The following is a 22,835-nucleotide window of genomic DNA, read 5'->3' on the forward strand; positions in this document are numbered from 1 at the left end:
CGGCCTGCCCTGTGACAAAGACCCCCTGGGGATTAAAGCACAAAGAAGACACCTCTTGGCCACGCCCACTGTTTACTAACTCTTGGCCCTCCCAGAAGCTCTGCTCTTCAAGCCGGGGCCACGTTCCATTGAGCAGGCTCTGAGGCACAGGGAAGCCTCGTAACCCAACACACAGCTGGGTACTGGGAAGAAGACCGCCTCTCCATTCACATCCACCTGAACGCTTTGATTCCTTTTTTGAGACAAGACTTAGCAGGTAAGTGTTATCTGGCTAAGATATGAGTGTCTCTCAATCCAGCATGAGTGATGTCTTTATGAGAGGAAGACACCCAAGGAGAAGGATTCCAGGTAACAACAGAGACAGGAACAGAGAAACGTCAGGCGATTTTCAGATACCACAAGTTGGAAGAGGTAGAAAAGGCCCCTCCTGGGGCCTCAGAGGGAGCCTAGTTGGCCAGCTGGCTTCCAGGCAGTCAAAAGCAGCTCTGTGGGCTAACCCTCAGTTGATGATGCTCCACTACATCAGTACAGAGCAACTGTGATACTGGCCCACTCGGGCTGGGCACAGGAACCTGAACACTGCAGGGCTCAGTGGCCCCATAGCAGATATGCCTTCCTGGGGCTGGGGATAAAGACAGCGCTCACCTTCATGCGGAATACTTTCTTCCCACCCCGAATGGCGTTGTCCTCGAAGGAAAACTCGTTCTCACGGATCACAGAGCGGCTCTCCTTGTCCCCCGTGTAGGTGACCACGTAAAAGTCAGGCGCCCACATCTCAAACTCACGTTCCCAGTTGATGATGGTGGACAAGGGCGCGCTGACAAGGTAAGGCCCCTTGGAGTGGCCCTGCAGAGAGAGCCTGAGGCGGTGAAGCTGGCTGCCAGTAGATGGCACCAGACCCCGCCTGCCCAGCACCCACCTACCCAGACCCACTTGCCCTCCGGCCTGCCCACCTCCTTGTACAGGGAATAGAGAAAGACAATGGTCTGCACCGTCTTGCCCAAACCCATCTCGTCAGCCAGGATAGTGTCGGTGCCCTGGGCCCAGGAGAAACGTAACCAGTTGAGGCCCTCCAGCTGGTAAGGGTGCAGCGTGCCTCCTGTGGAGTCGATGTACCATGGCTGCTTGTCGAACTTGACTGTGGGCTGTGGGAGGGGAGGCAAGAATCAGACACTGAATCCTGAGTCCTGGACCACCAGGTTGACTTGCCTCACTCTGCTTGAGGTCTGGCCTAGGATGCCTCTCCTTCCAAGAAACACCTGCTGGCCCCCTGCTCTAACACCTGCCCAAAGCACAGCTCTTACCCAGTACATCACTCTGTGCCCCTTTTGTCCATTATCTCCAGGTCACTTTCCCAGTAAGGTACCCCCAGCAGACTATGTCCCCACCATGGGTCCTGGTCTTTTTGGTATGAGGTTGTTGTTGATGCTGCTGGGTTTTTTGGTTTGGGTTGGGTTTTTTTTTTGTTTGTTTGTTTTTTGTTTTTAGATAAGTCTCCTATAGTCCGTGGTGGCCTCCAACTCAACTACGTAGCTAAGGATGATCCTGAACTTCTGATTCTTCTGCCTCCAACTCCTGAGTGCTGGGGTCAAAGGCATGTACCACTACATTCAGTTTAAGCCACACTAATGATTGAGCCCAAGGGCTTGGACATGCTAGGCAAGCAATCTACAAACTGAGCTCTATCCCCAGCCTAAGGCAGGCTTCTTAAAACATGCCCAAGGGATCCAGCACGGTGGTGCCTGTCTTTAATCCCAGAACTCAAGAGGTAGAATCAGGCCAATCCCTGAGTTCCAGACCAGTAGGCTCTTCCCACTGGCCCATACAGCCTCAGTGTCACTGAAAATGGCCAGCCATGAGAGCCTAGGGAATGGTCCCTGAGGAAAGGCCTCCCTGTACTGCCAAGGCTAGGGTGGTGAACCTGGCAATCCAACACTCCCGCTTCCTCCCCCTCTGCTCACATCCACGATGGGCGTGTCCGGTGGCTTCTCTTGTTTATCGTCCTTCAGCTTCTTGCCCTTCTTGACCAGCCTCTTGGGAAGCCTGGCATCCTCTCCCAGCATCAACTCCCTGGGTAGAAGCATCAGACTCAGAAGAGCACAGCTCAAGCCCGGAGGGACCCCAGCACCCCACACCTGGCTGCCAGCACACCTGTGGCCCCAGTAGGCCTGCTTCAGGTTGTCGTAGTAGGGGATGTCGATGTCATCAATCTCCCAGGTGCACTGGTCATAGGGTAAATCCTTCCACTTGATCAGGTAATGCACGTCCCCCTTCTTGTCAAAGCTGCAACACAAGAGGCAGAAGATGAGGGAGGCGCATGCATATTTTCCAGGCAGGGCCCCACATAAAATGCCAATGCGCTCATGTCCATGGTGTCCTAGTATCCCGGGGCCAACCAGGAGGAGGGCGCCAGGGCAAGAGCCCTCGAGAGGTTTAGTAGCTTGCCCCAAGCCACCGCTTGCAAAAAGAGATAAAGGTGTGGAGAGAGCAGCAGACACACGGAGACAGGGACAGTGGGAGGCTGTGCTAACAGAGGGCTAAGAAGATGCAACTGGGGTCCTTCCCAGTCTCTGTTGCAGGGGTGAGTCCACGCTCTACGTAATCTGAACACAGGAAATGACACCATGAATCTCTCCCCTGCTCAGAGACCTCATTTTCCAACATAAAAAGTTCAATGCATTTTGCAGTATCGATCCAGAGTGTAGCTCTCTCCCTACAAAGCAGACAGACAGACAGACAGTCTCTGCAGGTGTGGACAGCCTCTAAAGGTCCCCAGGGACATGAGAACCCAATGACCACACCCCACAGTGGCCACTGAAAGAACCCTCGAGGTCTCCTGCTGGATCTGAGTGGACACAGCAGCCAGGCCAGGAGAGCCCAGCAAAGCCAGGGAACCGTGGCAGCCCTAAATGGCAAGGGTGAGGCCAAATGGGTTGGGGAGCTGTGGCCTGGGGACCACAAAGAGCAAGGCCAATTCTCAGTCACCATGGAAACCAGTGGCTTATTTTCAATAAATAATTGGTTGTTATACACACTCTGGGAGGTTCACCGGCTCCTCTTTGAGGGTGCAGAGGAAATTGTCCTTCTCACTTGAGCATGCATTTTAATAAAAGAAAAGGGGGGCAAGTCAACCCCAGGCGCAGCTCAGGTACCATCTGGAGTCTGGGAATGGGCAGGGTGCTTCACAGTCAATAAGACACATTATTCTTGTTTTCCTGTTCCCTCCAAACCACCCCATTAAGGCTGCCCAGCACCAATGTCACGTGACGACCAGCTCAGAAGTCCATGGCCATAGAGGTTCTTCACCTCCTCTGTGCTCACAATAACTGTCAATAGGGCCTGTGGTCGGAGACAGAGTGGGAAGGCCACCCATCCCAAGTCGGAGGAGAGAGAGCTGTGAACAGGGAGGGAGTTCAGATTTCTAAGCTGCCACCTTGTGACGGGTACTCAGGGCCCTTCCCAAGGCCTTCTGGCAGCCACCACCTGTCCTCCAGACCCTGAGTCTAGGAATCAGCAGAGGGTCACACCACCCACTGCTCAGAAGCTGGCTCCCCCAGCCTACGCCCTCCTGCTGGGCGTCTTTGCCCAGGCTTCTCTGACCACTAAGCACCTGGGAATGCCAGACTTTAATGAGAGGTGGCATAGGGGTTAGGAACCCTGGCTAAGAAAACACCAGTCCTACCAAAAGATTGGGTCCAGGTCCCAATCCTGCAGCCTCAGCTCTGTGGATCCAGGCAGGTAACTAGGCCTTGCTGAAAACATTCTTTTCTAAGATTTTTTTTTTTGAGTCTGACATGCTGATACATGCCTTTAATACCAGCACTCAAGAGGCAGAGGCAGGTGGATCTCTGAGTTTAAGGCCATCCTTGTCTACATGGTAAGTTCCAGGTCAGTCAAGGCTACACAGCAAGACCTAGTCTCAAAAAGAAATGTCTATTTTATGAAAAAATGTGAACATGTAAATGCCTACACATATATATGTGTACCACATGTGTGCCCAGTGCCCACAGAGGTCAGGAGAGCTATCTGATTATCTAGAACTGGAATTACAGGAGGTAGTGAGCTGCCATATGGGTGCTGAGAAGCTAACCCAGGTCTTTCGCAAGAGCAGTTAGTGCTCTCAACCACTGAGCCATCTCTCCAGCCCCCGGACCTCTCTATGCAGCCCTGGCTGTCCTGGAACTGGCTATGTAAACCAGGCTGGTCTTGAACTCACAGAGATCTGCCTGCCTCTGCATCCCAAGCACTGGGATTAAAGGTGTGCACCACCATGGCCAGCCCCATGCCGTGTATATTCCTTGAATGTGCCTCTTGGGATCCTAACACCCACGGATCCTTTCTTGGACCTGCTTGGCTCCCAGAATCATCCTGATGACCTCAATCCCTAATTTGGAAGGAGCCTGAGACAGCACATGTCCCGCCCCACAGAAAAGCTGCTTTGCACAAGTTTCACAGACTGTTCATCACGTTTCCCTCCATCTGCACGCCTCTGGGACTGCCCTACTGTAAACGAGGATGTTGAGCGTGAGGGCACCCCTGTGCAGGTGAATGACCCTCCTGGCTGGGCAGCCCTATCCATCCTCTGCAGTTCTGTGTCTCTGCCCCTCCCCCTGCCCCGCTGCACCCATCCCTGGCTCTGAAAGGCAAGCCTGCCACCCTCACCTGTGGTTCAGGATGCGGTGGACCATCATCCACTCTGGCTTGATGCCGTAGCGGTAGAAACGCTCCTCCATCTTGGCATAGAGAGGGTCCTTGTTCTTCCGCTTCTCGCTCTTACTGTCCTCATCACCAGAGCCGTAATCGAAGGGGGGTGGCTCGTCCATATCATTCTTTCTTTGGTAGTTGCGATACATCACGGTGTGGTACAGCTCCAGCTGCTCACAGAGAAGTCCAAGTTATGAAAGGGAGATGGATGCTTGCCTTGGACCCCAACCCAGCCCTTCAGGTCCCAGTCCCTTCCTAGGTGGGACGAGCCTCCTCCTCAGTGCCATCCCCAGCTCCCACCCACGCTTGGGGGGGGCGTGGAGGTTAAACAGCACATGCCAGCCTGTTCTTGCCCACCCTGGAGGGCCCCAGGCTTATACCAGGCTAAGTATAACCACGCTGCCCGGGAGTCTCACCTGTAGCTCCTTCACCCAGGAGCAGTGCCAGTAAGAGAGCCCAGCCCACTTGACAAAGAATTCTCTCTCAGGAATGCCCTCCAGAGGCTTGGGCGGGGGCATGCCTGGCTCCACCTCTGGTCCTGGCAGCCCCACCATAAAGGGAGCTGGGGGTTCAGTCCACCTCCAGTGTAGGATCCGCTGAACTTTGCCCTTCAGTGGAGGACACTGTGAACAGAGGATGTCAGCAAGTTCAGGGTCAAGTCACAAGGTCCTACCCTGAAGCTCCCATGACAGTAGACTGCCACACAGGTTCCTCAGGAGTCCACATATGCTGTGCATGCAGGAGATGAGCAACGGAGCTTGTGGGTCCAAGTGGACCTTTGTACTTGATAAATTGACAGTGAGCCTCCTCAGAACCTGGCAAGTTAAATCAGGGTGACAGAGCCCACGACACACAGAGGGCAGAAGTAGACAATAAAATCCACTAAGCAAGGAGACAAACAAAACTCCAGACTTCCCCATCCACGCGTCCACACATTACCCCCTGCCCTACGAAACCCTACGAACAATCACATCACATCCTGACCCACAAGCAGCCACAGGATAGGAGCCCTGCCTGACACGCATGAATACTGCTGTCCTGGCCATGTCCCTCATGCTGAGCAGGGCTACATGCAGGCTGTGCACCTGAGCTGGCTGGGGAAGGAAGGCCAAGTCTCCCTCAGCCCACACACACTCAGGCCCCAAGGGCCGTGGGACTCCAGGGAACTGCTGTCTGGCAGAGCAGAGCAATCCAACAGTCACACCTCAGCACCTATGCTCTGGGCTACTCCGAGATAGCCTGGTGTGGCTGTGACCCTCCCAAGGGCAGATCTGAGCCCCAGATGGAATGAGGTAAAACCATCAGTTTAGGGAGATGGCTCTGTAGGAGACAGGTCTCAGCTCTGCCATCGTCCATCCATGTACCTCAGTACACAACCTGTCAATCTGTCCCCTTGCCTGTAAAACTGGCCTCTCTTCCTCTGCCTGTGCACCACACACCCCAGAACCAACCACACCCTGGCCTCTGAGGGCAAAGAGCAAGGAGGAGGAGCGAGAGAGAAAGGCAGAGTGAGTCTCTTGGACTCCAGGGATGTAGAAGGACTCCCTTCCCAGGCCATAGGCCCACCTGGCCTCACCTCCTGCAGGGAGGAACCCAGAAGAGCTAGGTACCACCCCAAGGAGGGGTGTTCTCAGAACAGCTAAGGTCGCACCCATCAGAGGGGTCTCTCCAGCCCTCACGCAGACAAGGACATGCACACACACGCGATACAGACATATGCACAAGACAGAGGGGACCCTGTGGGACAGGATATCCAGTACTGGAGGACAGAGCAACTCCTCCACACATGGAACCTTCAGTGCCCACAGTGACTTGAGTCAAGGGACATGGGGACTCCAGGCTGTGGGGCCACCACTCTGTCACTAATCCAGCCTGGGAACACCAGGTCCAGGGTGCCTCAGGAACCCGAATCCAAGTGGAAAGCTCTGCTGCAGTGTGGTGCCTCCCTGAGCCTCGTTTTCCCGCTGAAGACGAGCCTTGGGTGTAGCTCATTGGTGAGAGCTTGCCTGGCATATAGGCCCTGGGTTCCACGCCCAAGCAACCCCAAAACAATTTTTAAAAGTCAATGGATGGAGTTACAGCTCAATGTGAGGCCTCTTGGGTTCAGTTCCCAGTAGGAATGAGAGGTTCTTAGCTCAGAATAAATTCTCAATAAAAAGTCCTAAGAGGATTCAGGGGAGAGCAGGCGCAGTGAGACGGTGGGCGGGCCTTTGAGTACGTGCTTGTTTGGGGCGTGGCCTGGGCCAGCGGGGGCGGGCTCAGGGTCTGGTGGGCGTGGCGACGGGGCGGGGCCGGAGGTGTAACACTCACTGTACAGCGCGGGCAGAGCCATTCACCGTTCGGGATCTCGGGCAGCGGCGGGTTGAGGCAATGCAGATGGTAGGAGGAGGGGCAGGCATCGCAACACAGGAGCTCGCCTCCATCCTTGCACACGCGGCAGAACTCCATGTGATCATCCTCTTCCTCCTCACAGCCGCCCTCCTCCTCTTCCTCATCGTCGTCCTTCGGCTCCCACTGGACCCCCTCCTTCTCCTGCAGGGGGAGTCCAGGTGGGTGAAGCTTGGGCCGGGGCCCCTCCCACAGGCACCCGTCCCCAGGCGATGGCCCACCAACTCCAGTCCGGACCCCGGCCACGGCTTACACAGTGTGGGCAGCTCCACTTGCCCTCCGGAGCCTTCTCCAGCTCCGGGTCCAGGCAGACCAGGTGGTAGGCCCTCGGGCAAGTGTCACACAGAATGATCTCCCCGCCCTGCTGGCACACTTCACAGTAGTCCTGGTGGTCTGTCTCATAGCCGTCGCCATCATCCACTGGAATAGGGAGAGAGGCAATGACCACGGCCTGCCACACACAACCATTTCCACCGCCCCAGGCCAGACGGGCACATGATAGGTGCTTAAATGATTTCAAGTGGGTGGATAGACAGACCAAGGCAGTGAACAACTGGGGGCGGGGGGTGTGAAGATGGACAGAGATGGGTGAGACAAGGAAGGAAGGACGGACAGACTGTGATCGAACATGGAGAAAGAAGAGCAGGGACCAGAACTCGGGAGGCTGAGGCAGGGGCATCTCTGAGTTCAAGGCCAGCCCTGTCTACATAGCAAGTTCTAGACCAGCTAGAACCCCGCCCCTTGGAGAGGAGCCCCGCCCCTTGGAGAGGAACCCCGCCCCTTGGAGAGGAACCCCGCGCCTTGAAGAGCCCCGCCCCTTGGGGAAGAGCCCCACCCCTTGGAGAAGAGCCCCACCCCTTGGAGAAGAGCCCCACCCCTTGGCGAGGAGCCCCGTCCCTTGGAGAGGAGCCCCGCCCCTTGGAGAAGAGCCCTACTCCTCTTCTTCTTGCGCCTCCTCTTGTTCTTCTTGCCCAGAGCTGCAGAGCACTCGGAGCGCACGGAAGAACTGTGGATGCTGGCGTTGTCCAGATCTGACTCCTCACGTTCGTCCTCTTCGCTCTGCAGGAAAGGAGGTCGGCCCAATGGTTTGGGTAGGGCGGGGTCAGGAAGCTCTGAAGACTCCCTGTGGCTTTGCTCTGTCGCCCAACCCAGCTAGAAACTGTGCTAGTGTACAGCACTTTGCAGGTCCCACCATCCCCGCAGCTCCTGCTCTTGAGTAATTCTGACGCCTCTAACAGTTCTGCTCCATACAGTTTCCCCAGGCTCTGACCACTGACTGCCTAACTCCTACATATCCTTCAAGGGCCACCCTAAAGAACCCCTCCCCTAGGGAATCTCCACAGATCTCTCTCAGTGGACATGCCTGATAGATTAATGGCTCCTTAGGAGCTGAGCTGATCTGCTACATCTAGGGCAGGACCATGCTCCCTTCAAGAGCAGCCAACCTCACAACCTGGCACTTGCCCCCACCAAGTGACACAGAAAAGCTCAGCAGAGCCGGGAGAAGGGACATCTGCCCAGCAGGGGTGAGGAGAGAAGGATGAGACATGGGGCTAGGAGAGGAATCATGGCTCCGCCAGCCTGGTCAAACAGGCCGCTTCCCAGGGCTCCACCCTACAAGCACACCCTGTGAAAGACCAGCTGATCCTCTGGCCTGATGGAGCCACACTGTGGGCAGCAGCAGCCGCAGCTAAGCTCCCAGGTCAGCAGGATGGCCAGAGTCCAAGCTAGATGGGCCCTTGGAAGGGTCCTGTCCACACCAATAAATGGGGAAACTGAGACCTGGCAGGCCTGTACACACAGAGACTGGGAGAAGGGTGCAGGGCTTGTTTCAGTTAGCTCGGGGAAACGAGTGTGGCCCACTCTGCAAAACAGCCCTCCCCTCAGCCCTTTGCATATGCATGCACACACACTCACCGAGGACCCCTTCTTCCTCTTGCTGATCCCGCCAAAGCGGAACTTGAGCCCTGCCACTCGCTTGCCCCGCCCCTTTTTCTTGGCATCTTTGGTGCCTTTGGTCTTCTTCCTCACTCCAGGCCCTGGGCATTGTGAGAAGGACTGAAATGACCAACATTGCCACCGGTGGCCCATTTCTCCCCTGCCACTTCACTGAGCCACCAAGACTCCAATGAGGAATGGCTCACGTCACGTGTCCCACCACCCCTTTCCTGGTGAGAAAACAGGGGGTCTAAGAGGCGAAGCTCTTGCTTAGGCTACATGGGGAGTAATGAGGAGACAACGCTGACTCAAGTCTGGCTGTCTAGGACACCATGCTGGTCATCTGCTATGGACGCTTAGAAATGCCTACCAACTTAGGAACAGCCTCTACACTATCCAACTGACTTGCTTCCAAGGAGCCCCGTGGCTTCTGTACCAGCAGGGTGGGCCGCTGAAGCAACACTGCCCACCTGTGATCCATGCCTGGATTCCTAGAGAGTCATCCTGGAACCAAAAACCAGGCCACCAGCCTCCCAAACCATGGGCTCCAGCCCCCAACTATGGTGATAGATTCACACCCTTGCTAGGTAGCTTTGCCCAGTTCTCCTATGACTACACCACACACAAGGACATGAATATGGGGACCCAGCTGCACCCAGGGCATGCCACAGAAAAGCTATTTCAATCTCTTGAGCTCTGACTAGGCAGCTCAGGGAATCAACAGTTTGGCAGTAGCTCCTGGGCAGGTGGAAGTGAGAAAATAGGAAATGAGGGGTGTACAGAGATGGGGCAGGAGAAGATGAATCGGGCAGCCCATGGCACTCACCCATCAGACACCTGAGACATAAAATAGAAGTGCCAGGCGTTGTCCTAAACACTAAAACTATTGGGGCTGACACATGGGGTCCCCAGACTCCTCTCAGCCCATCAAATTGCAAATCAGAGGAGTTAATGTTCCCACTGGGGAAGGTCAATGTCCCCAACCTCTCAGATGCCAGAACATCCCCCCGGTTGCAGCCTGGTCCCTCCAAAGCAGAAGGCCCTGCTTGACCTCCCCTCTCAGTCCCATTTGCGTGGGGTCAGACTGGACCTGGCCCTTTTGTTTGTTTGGTTGGTTGGTTTTGGTTTTTTAGAGACGAGGTTTCTCTGTGTAGCTTTGGTGCCTGTCCTGGATCTCGCTCTGTAGCCCAGGCTGGCCTCAAACTCACAGAGATCCGCCTGGCTCTGCCTCCTGAGTGCTGGGATTAAAGGCGTGCCCCGCCACCACCCAGCTGGACCTGGGCCTTTTGCTGTCCTTCCAGCCCTGGTCATACTCAGGCCTGTGAGGTCCCTGCCCAAGGACTTGACACAGAAAGACCATGCTGGAGGAGGTGCTCACATGGGAGGGTCAGCAGACTAACCCAAACTGCCTCAAACTTCTCCAAGTCCAAGGCTGGAACTACTCCATTCTGTGGACCCCCACCTCCATGCCAGTAGGGGTTGAGGTGGGCTGGAATAAGCTCATGCCATGGAACACCCCTCCACGGCACAGTGTGGGGGTAGTTGGGCAGACGTTAACTCCCAAAGGTCCACTCACATCCTCAGCTTCCCCACCCTCCCCCGGAGGAGACAGGACAGAAGCTTTGAAAAAGGGTGTCAGCCTGAGGTCACGTAAAACACTGGGTCCTCCATGAGGAGAGCCCCCAGCTGACCTGTGGGATCGGGGGTGGGGGCAGATCTGCAGACAGGGCTCAGCGCCCACTCACCCACAGCCTTACCTTTGCCTTCTTTGGTCTTGGCCTTGCGGATGGGCAGAGGCTGGGGCACCTGCTGGGGACTGATGGCCAGTGGAGGAGCGATGGTCACCGTCTCCACAGCTGCGGCCACAGCCGCCGCAGCTGCTGCTGCTGAGCTGCCCTTAAATGGGTTGTTGGCACTGAATTCTCGCCACTTGGCCCCCAAGACAGTCATCATTTTGGACATGGGAATCTTCGGGTTCTTCTTGGCAATGAGCGGCCTGTGGGAGAAATACAGGAAGATGAGGGAGCGGCCGCCCTTTCTCTCACACCTGTGAGGTGTGGCCAACCCCATAGTCCTGGCAGAAAGTGGGACAGGGAAAGGGCAAAGATGAGACCAGAGCACACCCCAGCACACTCCTGACTCCTGTATGTTTCTGTCTGGGCTGCAGACCAGAGAAGGGCCTACAGCAGGCCATCCCCCACAGAAGGACCCGGGACAGGGCCTGTGAGGGAAGTAGGCCCAACCTGACCTCAAGCCCTTCCCAGGTCAGTGGCTGCTCTTACAGTTCTCATCCACTAAGGAGCCCGGCTGCCTCTCTGTCCACCTCCCCTGACTAGGTGCCCCAGGCAAGCACAAGCCCCATGGTCACCCAGCCACAGCAGCCAGCCCCTGGGCCCACCGGAGGAACTGGCTGAAGGCCTTATAGTTGGTCAGCGTATGGTAGTCTTCCTCTGAGAACAGGTAGTCGACATCGTCAAGGCCCCACTCCGCCATAAGCTGCCCCGAGGACTTGGGCTCCTGCAGAGATATGGGGTCCCAGCGTGGGATCAGGGGCAGGGCCTTCTGACCTGCCCCCTTCCCCTGAGAACAGGGGAAGAACAACTCTCACCTACCACTGAGACAGCGGAATGCCACACCCACCTATCCCGCCAACTCCACCAGTGGCACGTCTCAGATGCCAGCTCACGGGATGCCATGAGTTTTAATGTTGAGACTGGGGAAAGGTCACACGTGTTTCTCCAGAGAGTGGAGGCAGGCAGCTGGGGGGACAGGCTGGGACAGAGTGGCGGGATGAAGTGGTGGCCCAGCAAGGGCAGTGCTGAAAGAGTCCCTCAGCCACCTCCCAGATGTGCTGCTAAGGGAAGTGTGTGATATCCCTAAGGGCTCCTGTGAGTGTTCAACAGGGCCATCCCATGGGTCAGAGAGCTAGAGGACAGGACGGCCTAGTGGTGCGGGATCAGATGACGGGCTGGCTGTGGAGAAGTTCTTTTTTTTTTTTTTTTTTTTGAGAGAGGGTCTGTCTGTGCAGCACACACAAAGATCCTCCTGCCTCTACTGGGATTAAGGGCATTTGCAACTACACCCAGCTACTTTTAATGTATTTCTTTTTATGTATATGAATGTTTTGCCTGCATGTTTGTCTGTGCACCACACATATACCTGGTGCCAGTCAAGGCCAGAAGAGGGCATCAGATCACACACACACACACACACACACACACACACACACACACACTAGAATTACAGTTTTGAGCCACCATGTGGGTGCTGAGAATTGAACTCAGGTCCTCTGGAAGAGCAGCCAGTGCTCTTAAGCACTGACCCATCCTCCAGCCTTGCTCTGGGTCAGTTCTAACCATGGCTCTCCCTGATCCCAGCAGTGAGAGGTAGACAAATTAGTTCACCCTCCTGCCTCTGTTTCCTCATTCTGCCTCATAGAGAATTAGCATAGGAGCTTGGGAAAGGGATGAATATTCTAGTGACTGTCATCACAGAACCCAGACACCTCCCTCTCCCATACCCTACCTCTTCTAGGTAACCTTGAGCTGTCCCCACCAACCCCAAGCCTTCACCCATTAAGCCCGTCAGCACGCAGTCTCTGCCACAATTCCTGGCCTTTCTGACCAGCCAGGGGACACAGACCCCCATCCACAGAAGCAGAGAAAGAAACATTTACAGCCTTGGGGACACCAGTGAATGCCACACAGAACCATCTGCCCTGACCCCTCAAGTCCCCTTGGAAGCTGACTTCAGTGGAAGGCCACACAGTTGGTGCACAAACCTTCCCTGGGTCCCCAGTTACCTATGTCCCAGAAATGGTTCGCAAAGCAAAAGGGCTTAGGAACCCAGTTCCACAACAGCTCAGAGATGGTTCCATCGGGGACACCTTTCCGTGGCCAATCTGCCCCCTCAGGCACACCCCGCCATTCCTGAAGGCACCTCCAAAGAGCACAGAAACAAGCAGGTGATGATGTCCTTGACTGGTAATCCTCGACAGCCCCTGGAGTTAATTTCTCAAAACTGTCCCCAAGGATACTCCAGTCACAGCTGAATCCCAACACAGCCCCCAGTGACTAATGGGATCATACTGGGTGTCAGGACACCCCCAAGGAAGAACTGCTCCTTAAGCACTCCAGTCTTCAATCATTCATAGCAATCTGTTGCCCAGCAGTGATTGTTGATGTTTATGGTGCCACATCGTAGCTCACAAACTATTCCTGATGACATGAGGTCACCCACCCACTCCTCACAGCCCAGGGGATGGCCTCAGTTCAACTGGGTTGCCCTGACTTGCTTTGTCACAGAGATGCTCATGCCAAAAGGACAGCCAGGCCCGCCACAGCCACAGCCATGCAGCTCCAAGTTCACCGAGAGACTGGAGGAATGCCCACATGGGCAGAACTGCAGAGTGCGCCAAGTACCAGGCAGAGCTGGCCACTCGGGGCTGTCCGGCAGATGCTTGTGGCAAAGACTCCGTTTGTTGTTTTATTTTCCCAAATTGCTTCAGGCAAGAGGTTCCCGACACCAAACTTGAGCTCACACTATGTATCATTCTCTCCAGAAACAGCTGCATGCTCAGGCGGGCAAGCTGTTGCCGAGAGCAGCCCCAATCCGTCAACAAGACACTGCACCATTGCGGCCACAGACTCCCAAGTTCTCAGAAGCTAAGGCTTCACATGCATGTGCACAGAGCTCTGGGGGGCCTGCCTGACTCGGGCTCTGAGGGCACCTCCGTCCTCCTGCCCGGCCCTGGCCCCGGTAATTACCTTCAAGCCCCCATCGTCATTGTCATCCTCGTCCTCATCCCTCTTTTTCCGCTTGGCTTTCTTCTCCTTCTTCTCCTTCAGTTTCTTTTTCTTCTTCTTGGTCGGGGAGTAATCGCTACCTTCGCTCTCCGACTTCTCTTCCAGATCCTCCTCATTTTCCGACAGCTCATCATTGCTCCCCTGGAAGAGAAAGGGGAACGGTGAGGGTGCCAGACACCCCGGGATGCCAAAGACCTGGATAAGTTACTCGGCCACCATCTTTTGTCATCCATGGTGGGCTGATGATCGAGCATGAACAGAGGTGAGTGACCGAATGGTGAGGTGACCGTGAGTGAAACCAGGATTCCCCAGGCAGGTGAAGTGTGGTGTGGCTAGCCCGGGGCAAGCTCAGCTTCTGCTTTGGTTGTAATGGAAGCACGATGGCGCTGCCCTCCAGGAACTCCTGATAGAGGCCATGATGACCGGAGTAGAAAACCAAAGTGTCCAGGAAAAGTTCCAAACAGGAGCGGACCCATCCACTAGCACCCACCCTGCACCCTTCCTCCTAGTGAAGCCAGGCATTAATGAGCGCACTGAGGACCAGCTCTCCAGAGGCCACCACGGTACAAGCCTGTCTCCAGGATGGCCACTCCATCTCACTGGTAGAAAAGGTAAATCAGGCAGCTCTTAAGATTGACTCCATGATTTTGTCTCCTGTCTGTACAAGCAGAAAATGGCCCATTTATATGGAGATGAGGGTGTTCACGGTCATAGCATGCCCACCAGAAAGACACTGTCCCTGGAAGGAAACAGTTTGCCTGTGACTTGGAGGCAAGTGAACAGGCAGAGCCCTGTCCCCTCCTACGTGGGTCTGCAGGGACAGGTTGTCACTGCCACTACAATTACCAGCTCAGGGCTTGTCACCTTTGTGACTGCTGTGAGGTGTTTTCAAGGTGAGCAAAAACAGGCATGAGAAGAGATGGGGAGAGCCAGAAATGCAGGGAATGCACTGTGAAAACAGCAGCTGGGGAGAGGGATGGAGAAAAAAGCAGAAGAGAGGTAAGGAGATGATGGGAGACAGGGAAGGAGGGCAGCAGGGTCTGTCTGGAGAATCTTAGGGGCCCCTCAACATTCTCTTGCCTTTCCCAGTCACTTAGCTGAGGTTGGACATGTCACTGAAGGGGCTTCTCCGTGCAGTCCAGCTGGGAAGACACCACCCATATGTTCTCCTGGAAGCTCAGCTCAATCTCCCCCTAGGGGCCCTGCTCTTGAACCTGTCACCTGCTAACCAATCATCACATCGGCGCCCTGCCAGGGCCTCCTGGCTTTCCCAGAATACTGACTCTGGTCTTCAGCCAAGGGACAGTTCCCAGCTCCCAGCTCCCACAGCTAGCAGTGACATGGGACCCTGAAGCCCCAGTTCCCAGGCTATGTCATGGAAAAGTGGGAGTCAGATGGGACATCCCCTTCCCCCAGGTGACAGAGACCAGTGTCCAAGAGCTCTAAGAGCCCCAGCCCTCACCCAAAAGGAGTCTAGAGGAGAGATAGAGGGCACCAGACACTTCAGCACCACAGACAGCAGCTGCAGCCTGCCCTAGGGAAGGAAACCCATGCTCCCCACCACAGTAGAGGCCCAAAGACCCAGGGTAGATGCTTACATGGCCTGCCTGTGGGTCCTTGCTAGCCTGGAACATGTGCAAGTCATTGTAACAACCCAAACCTCCAACTCTCTCATCTGTGCAAGGATGAGAGGAACCGGGGGGACCGTGCACATGGAGGCCCTGAAGTGGAGATGCCATGCTCAGAGACTGGGAGGGCAGGAGAGCCACTTGCTCATCATGTGTACTGGCAGGGAGCACATGCGTAGGCCAGAGCAGTCTGCACTCAGAACCACGATGCCCTTCGCTCCTGATACAACTGGACCACACTCAGGCAGAGGCTTTTCCCGGTGACAACACCCCAAAACGCGGATGCCTCTGCTTGTGGAGCAGAGATCCAGCAGAGGTAGCATAGGTCCTGTCCCACTTGTATCCACGGGAAAGGACCAAAGCCAGCCACATGGGTCACGGCAGCTGGGTGGCAGTATAGGTAGACAACATAACTCTGCCTGGTAGCTGGCCAGAGCATTCCCTGGGAAGAAGACACTGCCATATCCGGGGTTCAGGGGAGACGAGGAGTGGCCAGCACAGAGGGAGGCAGGAAGGCGCCTCCAGCAGCGGCCGCCTGTGCACAGCACTGATAGGGGGCGGGGCTTGGCTGAAGCTGAAAGCCTGGCCTGGATAGGAGGATTCAGCCAAGGTACACTCCAGAGCTGGAGAGGGCAGTGGACTGAGATGGAGCCCTGGCGGCGTGAGTCTCGGACTTGGCGCCCCCTTTCCTCCAGCCCTCCACCAAAGCATAGGCCTGATGTCCACCTCTTATTCCACCCATGGGGAGAGAAGACTGACCTCCAGCCCCTAGCCCTCAGCCCACCTCTCTTCTCCCCTGCCCTGCCTCTTCCAAATAAAGCCAGCAGAGCCCGGGCCGCCCCCACCCATGCCCTCACACGGCAGTACAGGCGGAATGAGTCTGCATCCCAGCAGCACTTGGACCAGCTGTTCCCACACTTCCACCACTGGGCCCCTCCTCCCCCGACACACGTCATAAAAACATCCTGCCTAACAGAAAAGATGATGGGGGGGGCAGGGAAATGCTACAGCTGGATCTGAAACCCATCTACAGAGGGGCAGACCTGAGGGTGGCAACGTCACTAGAGAAAAGGGATAAAACTGGCCAAGAACCGGACGAAGAGGGACCACTCAGTGTCTCGGAACTTACTAGGGCGCACACCTTTGATCCCAACACTTAGGAAGCAAAGGCAAGTGGAACTCTGAGTTTGAGGTCAGCCTGGTTTATATACCAAATTCCAGGCCATCTAGTGAAACCCTGTCTTAAAGAAATGGGCCGGGGGATGAGGAGGTGGGCCACACCCCATTCAGGAAGGAGACACAGACCAGTAAGTCTAATAAATGCCACAAACCAACCTCGGTCCTGAGAGAAACCGAAGCACATAACAGGCTGTGAAAATCAGAACGGCAGCCGGGCCTTTAACCTTGGCGTTGCCCTTGGTGAAGACAACCCCGGGTGTGACTGCACGTGGGGCACTAGTGGCGTGAGGAGAACCTTAGCAGACACACGCAGAGCGCCTCAGATGCCACACCCAGGTTGAGGGCAAAGAGGGGTCTCTGCTGGGAGCCCCTGTGCCTGCTGAGGACACAGCATACCAGCCACGGCTGGAGGGTCCCCAGTAGGCAGTCCGACACCGCCTTCCTCCTCCCCACGCCGCGGTTTCTGAATCCAGGCCTCCTGTCTCACTCTTTGCCCTTCTATGCCCAGCACACACATCTCCTGAAAAAGAGAGCGTTTAGACTCAAAGGGAGAGCTCAGGGAGTTGGTCATTCTCGACTTGGGGTCCTTCACGACTGAGAGGGAAAAGAAAGAATGAAATGTGAGCCTTTCCCATTCACCAGCGTTATAAACAGTTATAATTTAGCACTGAATAATTGGTTGCTATGGCAACCGCTGCAGCACAGGTTGAAATCAGTTCTCCCTCCTGCGCTCCGGTCTGACAGGGAGCTTCATCTACATATGCTCAGGTTCCGGCTGCAGCCCGGTTATTTTATGTAAATCAGAATCCACGGCTTGCTGCTTGCCTGTGTCACTCCCCCCAACCCCCGCCCAAACCACTGCTTAGAGCCCACCTGCTCCGGCCCCCTCTGCGCCTCAGAGTCACCTGGTGGGGGATGCGGTGGTGGGGTTGGGGAGGAAGGAGATTCCCACACCATGATCTAGGGCTGCAGGGTGGGTGGGTGGGCAGACAGATCCTCCTCTTTGTAAATAGCACGCTATAGACTGCCATCCCCACCCCAGATCCTGCAGCTGGTGAGAGCCAAGCTCTGGGGGGCGGGGATAAAGGGGGAGAGAGCACCCCTAGTCCAAGGGTCACCTCTGGTGCTCAGCATCTGGAAATCCTTTTAAAGAAGGAGCATTGCATCTCAAGGAGAGACAGAGGCAGGGGCGAAGGAGGGAATGGAAGAGAGAAGGGAGGGAAATGAGGAAAGGGGAGGGAGAGGACATGGAGAGGAGAGATTAATAAGGCGGAGGAAAGAAACACAGCCAGAGGAAGAGCCTGACAGAACTAGAGGAAGGCAGTACAGAGAAAACAAACATCCTCACCTGTGACTGTGGTCCCGGGAAGAGACAAAAAAAAAAAACAGCCTTCCTTGGCCTTGGAGGCCACCAGACACCCACCCCCCCAGCCCTACAGCTCCACACCTTCCCTACCTCTAGCCTCCTTCCTAGCCAGAGTGGTGTCGACCCTGTGCCCAGGAAGGATTGAGAAAAAAGCCAGTCCTGCTTAGAACGAAAGCTCTCCACCCACCCCACCCCTGGGAACCCGGCTGGGCAAGTGGATGGTCCCAGTGCATGGCCTGACACTAGAGAGCAAGTAGAGGTGGCCCCTGTCCTCTGCCATGAGGCCCAGGAACCGAGTCTGAGAACAGTGACACCAGAGTGAGACCTCACAGCCTCAAGCAGAAAGTCTGGGGACCTGGGTCCCAGGGCCTCCCAGAACCTCTCCACTGCCCTGCCATGGACAGATCTGCAGGGCCAAGGGCTGTTATCAGAAGGAGGCAGTGGCTGCCATAGGAGATTCTGGGGCTCATGTCAAGAGAGCTGGTTCCCAGCACTGCTTTCAACAGGGAGGCTCCAAGCACTGGGCCCGCTCCCACATCCTGCCTCCACTTCCTCCTCTGGATAGTGCGGACAGAGAGAGTCCCAGCATCTCAAATACAGAGCCATCAGAACCAGAACTGACTTTCTCTGCACTCAGTAGGATTCACTGAGGAGACAGAGGCTCCTACAGAGCAGCCAGAGAGAGGGCAGACTGCAACACTGCCCAGGGCCAGGCTGAGACTCCAACCAGTGAGAGAGAGCATCCTGGTGTTCCCGCTCAGGACAGAAGGACAGCTGACCCTCCAACCATCTTAAGAAGCAGAACATGCCATTTCCATCTTGGGGGACTTCTGCATGACTCCTCCACAAGTCATCACGCAAACACAAGGTCGAGCCCACCACACCCCACGCCTCACCTCCTTCTTCTTCCTCTTGCCTTTGGACTTGCTCTCTTTCAGTTTCTTAGGCTTCTTCTTGGGAAGGCTCACGGGCTCTGCAGGGAAGAAATCCTCGAAGCCTTCAAGGCCACCGTCATCTTCTTCTGCGGGGGTTGGAAGGGAGAGGGGTCATCTTCAGTTTTAGCCAGAACCAGGAACACAGAACCAGAGGCCATGGGATTCCCCACACCACTCAGATCCAACAGTGACAGACCACAGCCATGCGACCAGAGTCCTAGGCCAAGTGACAACTGTCACATCTACCTAGTGGGCAGCACAGGTCACCTCCCCTCTCTGGCCCTTCCTTCCCTATTCTCTAAGAAGTGACAATAAGGCCCATGGTAGCACACGCCTTTAATCCCAGCACTCGGGAGGCAGAGCCAGGCTGATCTCTGTGAGTTTGAGGCCAGCCTGGTCTACAGAGCGAGATCCAAGACAGGCACCAAAACTACACAGAGAAACCCTGTCTCGAAAAAAAAAAAAAAGAAGAAGAAGAAGAGGAGGAGGAGGAGGAGGAGGAGGAGGAGGAGGAAATAATCACCTACTCCTGAACCCAATAAGCAAAAGCTAGGATCTAATCTGATGTCCTTACTGACCTGGGGGAGAAGTGGCTTCATGGGACATCAAAGTCATCATCGCTATCTGGCCCGGGGAAGGCTGGGGCCCAATAGAGAGGCCAAGCTGAGTAAGGCCTAGCCTTATCTCCAGAGGTTCGAGTATAGCTGAGATATGCCTGATGAATGCAATACAAGAAGAGACCCGGTCCCATCCCAAGACTTGATAGGATCCCTCTTAATGTGGGCTTCAAGACTACACTGCTTCCCCTGCCCAGCCCTGTGCAGGGAATTGAGACACATGACCAACCTAGATGCACAGGGCTAGCAGGATGCTAAGCCCATTCCACATGTGGCTTTTCCAGAAATTGCCCATGAGTCCCAAATTCCCTCACTGTCTTCAAGAATTAAAGGCCAAAAGCCTGACATGGCTGAGCATGCCCAGAAGCCCAGCATTGGGGAGAGCTTGCTCACCACCCAATCTAGCCAAACTGGGAGACCTATGGTCCAGCAAGAAATCCTGTCTGAAGGTAACAAGGCAGAGTGTGGTAGAGAAAGCCTCTCTGTCCTCCTCCGGCTTCCACATGTGCACACACCCACACACTCAGGTTTATACACCACATACACAACTTTTTAAAATTAAAGACCAAGAGGGAGCAGGGTGGGCTTAGGGTCTGGGGTCATTTAAGCTATTGGCTCCATGTCACCCCAAAAGGAGAAAAGTTAAGTTGGCCCCAGCTCACTTTCAACCTAAAAGGGACTTCTGTACTGGAGAGACATGGTGAGCTGGAGCCTGATTTCTACCCACTGGGGAAACCCAGTTAAGCCAATATGCCCATTCACCAGATATGACCTCAGAGGTGAGGTGGTAAAGGTCATCTGAAGGACATGGTAACTAGACCACCCAGAGTAGAGAGATGGTCACCCAGAAGGGGAGAGAGGGAGAGAGAGAGAGAGAGAGAGAGGAGAGAGAGAGAGAGAGAGAGAGAGAGAGAGAGAGAGAGAGAGAGAGATGGCCACCCAGAAGGGCAAAGGACAGAGAGATGGCCACCCAGAGGGGCAAAGGAAGCTCCCAGAATAAAATAGCTCCAAGACCACAAGAGAGCAAGCCTACTTCACCAGCCCCTAGCCTGGGTGCCCTGGCAGGCCCCTTGTGCTCCCAACCTCATGTTCTACGCACAATGAGTGGCTAGGGGTGGCCAGAGGAGTAGAGAGAAGTCTGTGCCTTGCATGTGTGAATAGAGAGGCAACGTGCTTCTCTCAGGTCCCACACAAGCCCAGAGCCCCGTGAAAGACAGGTTCCCACTGGGTCTGTCTGGTTCCCTATACATGGTGGCTAACTTCAGTCACACATATCCCACTCTCAGAGGCAATTCGTGGCTCCAGTAGCTAAGATCCCCCTCCTGAACCCTACACTGTCAGTCTGCATATATACAACCCTTCTTTGGGGGCAAGGTACCCCTCAGCACTAGGACCCCATCCAAGGGACAAGCCCTGCCTGCCAACACAGCTCCCCGGAGTCTCCAGGGCAGGGACAGAGTGTGCCAAGGTTCCAGCCCCTCCCTATTGTAAGAGTGGAACCCAGAAGAGCAGCAAGCAAATACAGAGAGGAGGAGGCAGACTCAAGGCAGGACTGGAAGTTGCTACAAGGAGGCGGCCTGAATATAGTCCAAATACAGGTCATCCTTGGAGGACCACTGAAGTACATGCCAACTTACAGAGAGGGGCACTGCTAAGGCAGGGTCCCTGTGGGGGGTACAGCTATTGTGGTCTTGGCGGGACTCCAGATCACAGCACAGTAGGTAGTAGGGCCAATCCTGACCTGAGCTTACATGGGCCAGGAATCCAAGCTGAGACCCGGTGATGTTGGAAGTAATACATCCTGTTCCTCTGAGCCAGAGGCAGGGAAAATCTACAGAGAGGCCCTCAGTGTCATCTTGGAGTGAAGGAATCTTGGCAATAACGCCGAGGATGGCAGGAGGCCAGGCTACAGTGGCCAACGGGATACCCATCCACACCTGTGTACTCTCGCAGCATCCCAGACACCCACCCAAACAGAAGCACCTCATCCCCTGGGAGTGCTCCACACCAGTTATGTAACAGGCTCCAGGCTGATGCAATCTCAAGGGGGCCCTTCTCCCTCCTGCCTCCCATGGGCAGTCCTCTGTCTCCACCCAGCAGGGGAATCCCCAGACTTAGGAAGCCAGCCTAGCACATGTTCCCCGACTGACCAGCAGGAGACAGAGGTCCACAGGTTGCTGGGAATGTTCTAGAAGGAAGCCTGTGATCACTCGTGGATACAGAAGAGGGCAAGAAGGGGCCCCCAGGCTAGCTGTAACTCATCCAGAACAAACATAGACCCCATGTCCATAAACAGCACCCCTCTTCCTCCACAAGACAACCCCCCAGTCCAAGGCTGCCTGATTAATTAAAAAGAAAAATAAATAAATAAATCTTCCTCCAGGAAATTTCCAGAGCTGGCACAGGAGGATGGGGACCCAGCTCTGACCACGCCTATCTCTAGCAGGCACTTCCTGTCCCACTTCGCTTCTGGTAGCCCTGAGGACACCTCAGGCCTGACCCTCTGTGACACTGGATCCTACCCATCACCCCACACACCAGGTCCTCACTGGCACTCCAGCCTTCTCTCCCCAAATGGGCCATACCCCTCTTCAGCAACAGGTCTGGAACCTTCTAAAATCAAGCTTGGGAGTCACCGTCCAAGCCACCCCACCCTCAGCCACGCCCAAGTCTCAGGCTTCCTTCCCACGACCCCATCTGCCAGGGGCAGGTCAGAGGCAGTTTTTAAAACCCGAGCATGTGGCCAGTGGGGTAGATAGAATTCCACTACCCTGGAGTGAGGGGATTCAGGGTGGGGGCAGCCAGCCCATAAAACAATTTGTCCTGCCAATTCCCAGCCCCCGGAGGCTGCCCCACTGCCCTTCTGGCCCATCCGGCAGTACCCTCAAACACCAGCCCCGCCCCGCCCCAAGGCCCGAGGCTCCATCGATCCCAGTCAGCTATAATTAGGACCATTAGCTCGGTAACTCCTCACGTCTTAAGTGGTCCCAGGCAGAGTAGGCCTGAGGAGAAGCAAGGGGGGCTGCTTTGGGGACTTGGGGTGGGACAGCGTGGGGGTCGGGGGACAGAATCCGGCAGGGCCAAGGCACAACTTCCAAAGTCTTTTCTGATCTCCACCAGCCCCTTGTTAGCTGGTCACACGCCCTCTCCCTCAGGCCTGCATTCTCCTGCTGCAGCTGGGTAAGCCGGGTGACCCTTCCCGGCTAGTGAATTACAGCAGTGGCACTGAGCCACGGGTGGTGGCACGGGCCTCTAATCTCAGTCCGAGGCAGGGT

At 55.5% G+C, this 22,835-nt stretch overlaps 1 protein-coding gene across 5 annotated transcripts in view; it reads right to left on the reverse strand.

Moving 5' to 3' along the window:
* The window catches only part of Chd5 (chromodomain helicase DNA binding protein 5), a 51,229-nt gene that overhangs the window by 23,128 nt on the left and 5,266 nt on the right, over positions 1 to 22,835 (reverse strand). For all 5 annotated transcript variants that reach the window (XM_052718729.1, XM_052718731.1, XM_052718732.1 and 2 more), the window contains exons 2-15: positions 18,905 to 19,029; positions 13,797 to 13,976; positions 11,429 to 11,547; positions 10,788 to 11,026; positions 9,010 to 9,131; positions 8,028 to 8,151; positions 7,346 to 7,512; positions 7,015 to 7,236; positions 5,121 to 5,327; positions 4,663 to 4,874; positions 2,152 to 2,283; positions 1,962 to 2,070; positions 954 to 1,145; positions 646 to 846 (exon numbers count right to left, since the gene is read on the reverse strand). In XM_052718729.1, coding sequence (XP_052574689.1) covers positions 646 to 846; positions 954 to 1,145; positions 1,962 to 2,070; positions 2,152 to 2,283; positions 4,663 to 4,874; positions 5,121 to 5,327; positions 7,015 to 7,236; positions 7,346 to 7,512; positions 8,028 to 8,151; positions 9,010 to 9,131; positions 10,788 to 11,026; positions 11,429 to 11,547; positions 13,797 to 13,976; positions 18,905 to 19,029 — 2,351 coding nt within the window. The remainder of the gene's footprint in view (positions 1 to 645; positions 847 to 953; positions 1,146 to 1,961; positions 2,071 to 2,151; positions 2,284 to 4,662; positions 4,875 to 5,120; positions 5,328 to 7,014; positions 7,237 to 7,345; positions 7,513 to 8,027; positions 8,152 to 9,009; positions 9,132 to 10,787; positions 11,027 to 11,428; positions 11,548 to 13,796; positions 13,977 to 18,904; positions 19,030 to 22,835) is intronic.

Source organism: Peromyscus californicus, unplaced genomic scaffold (assembly GCF_007827085.1).
Source record: "Peromyscus californicus insignis strain IS unplaced genomic scaffold, ASM782708v3 Scaffold_5__1_contigs__length_169319896, whole genome shotgun sequence".
NCBI classification, from domain to species: Eukaryota; Metazoa; Chordata; class Mammalia; order Rodentia; family Cricetidae; genus Peromyscus; species Peromyscus californicus.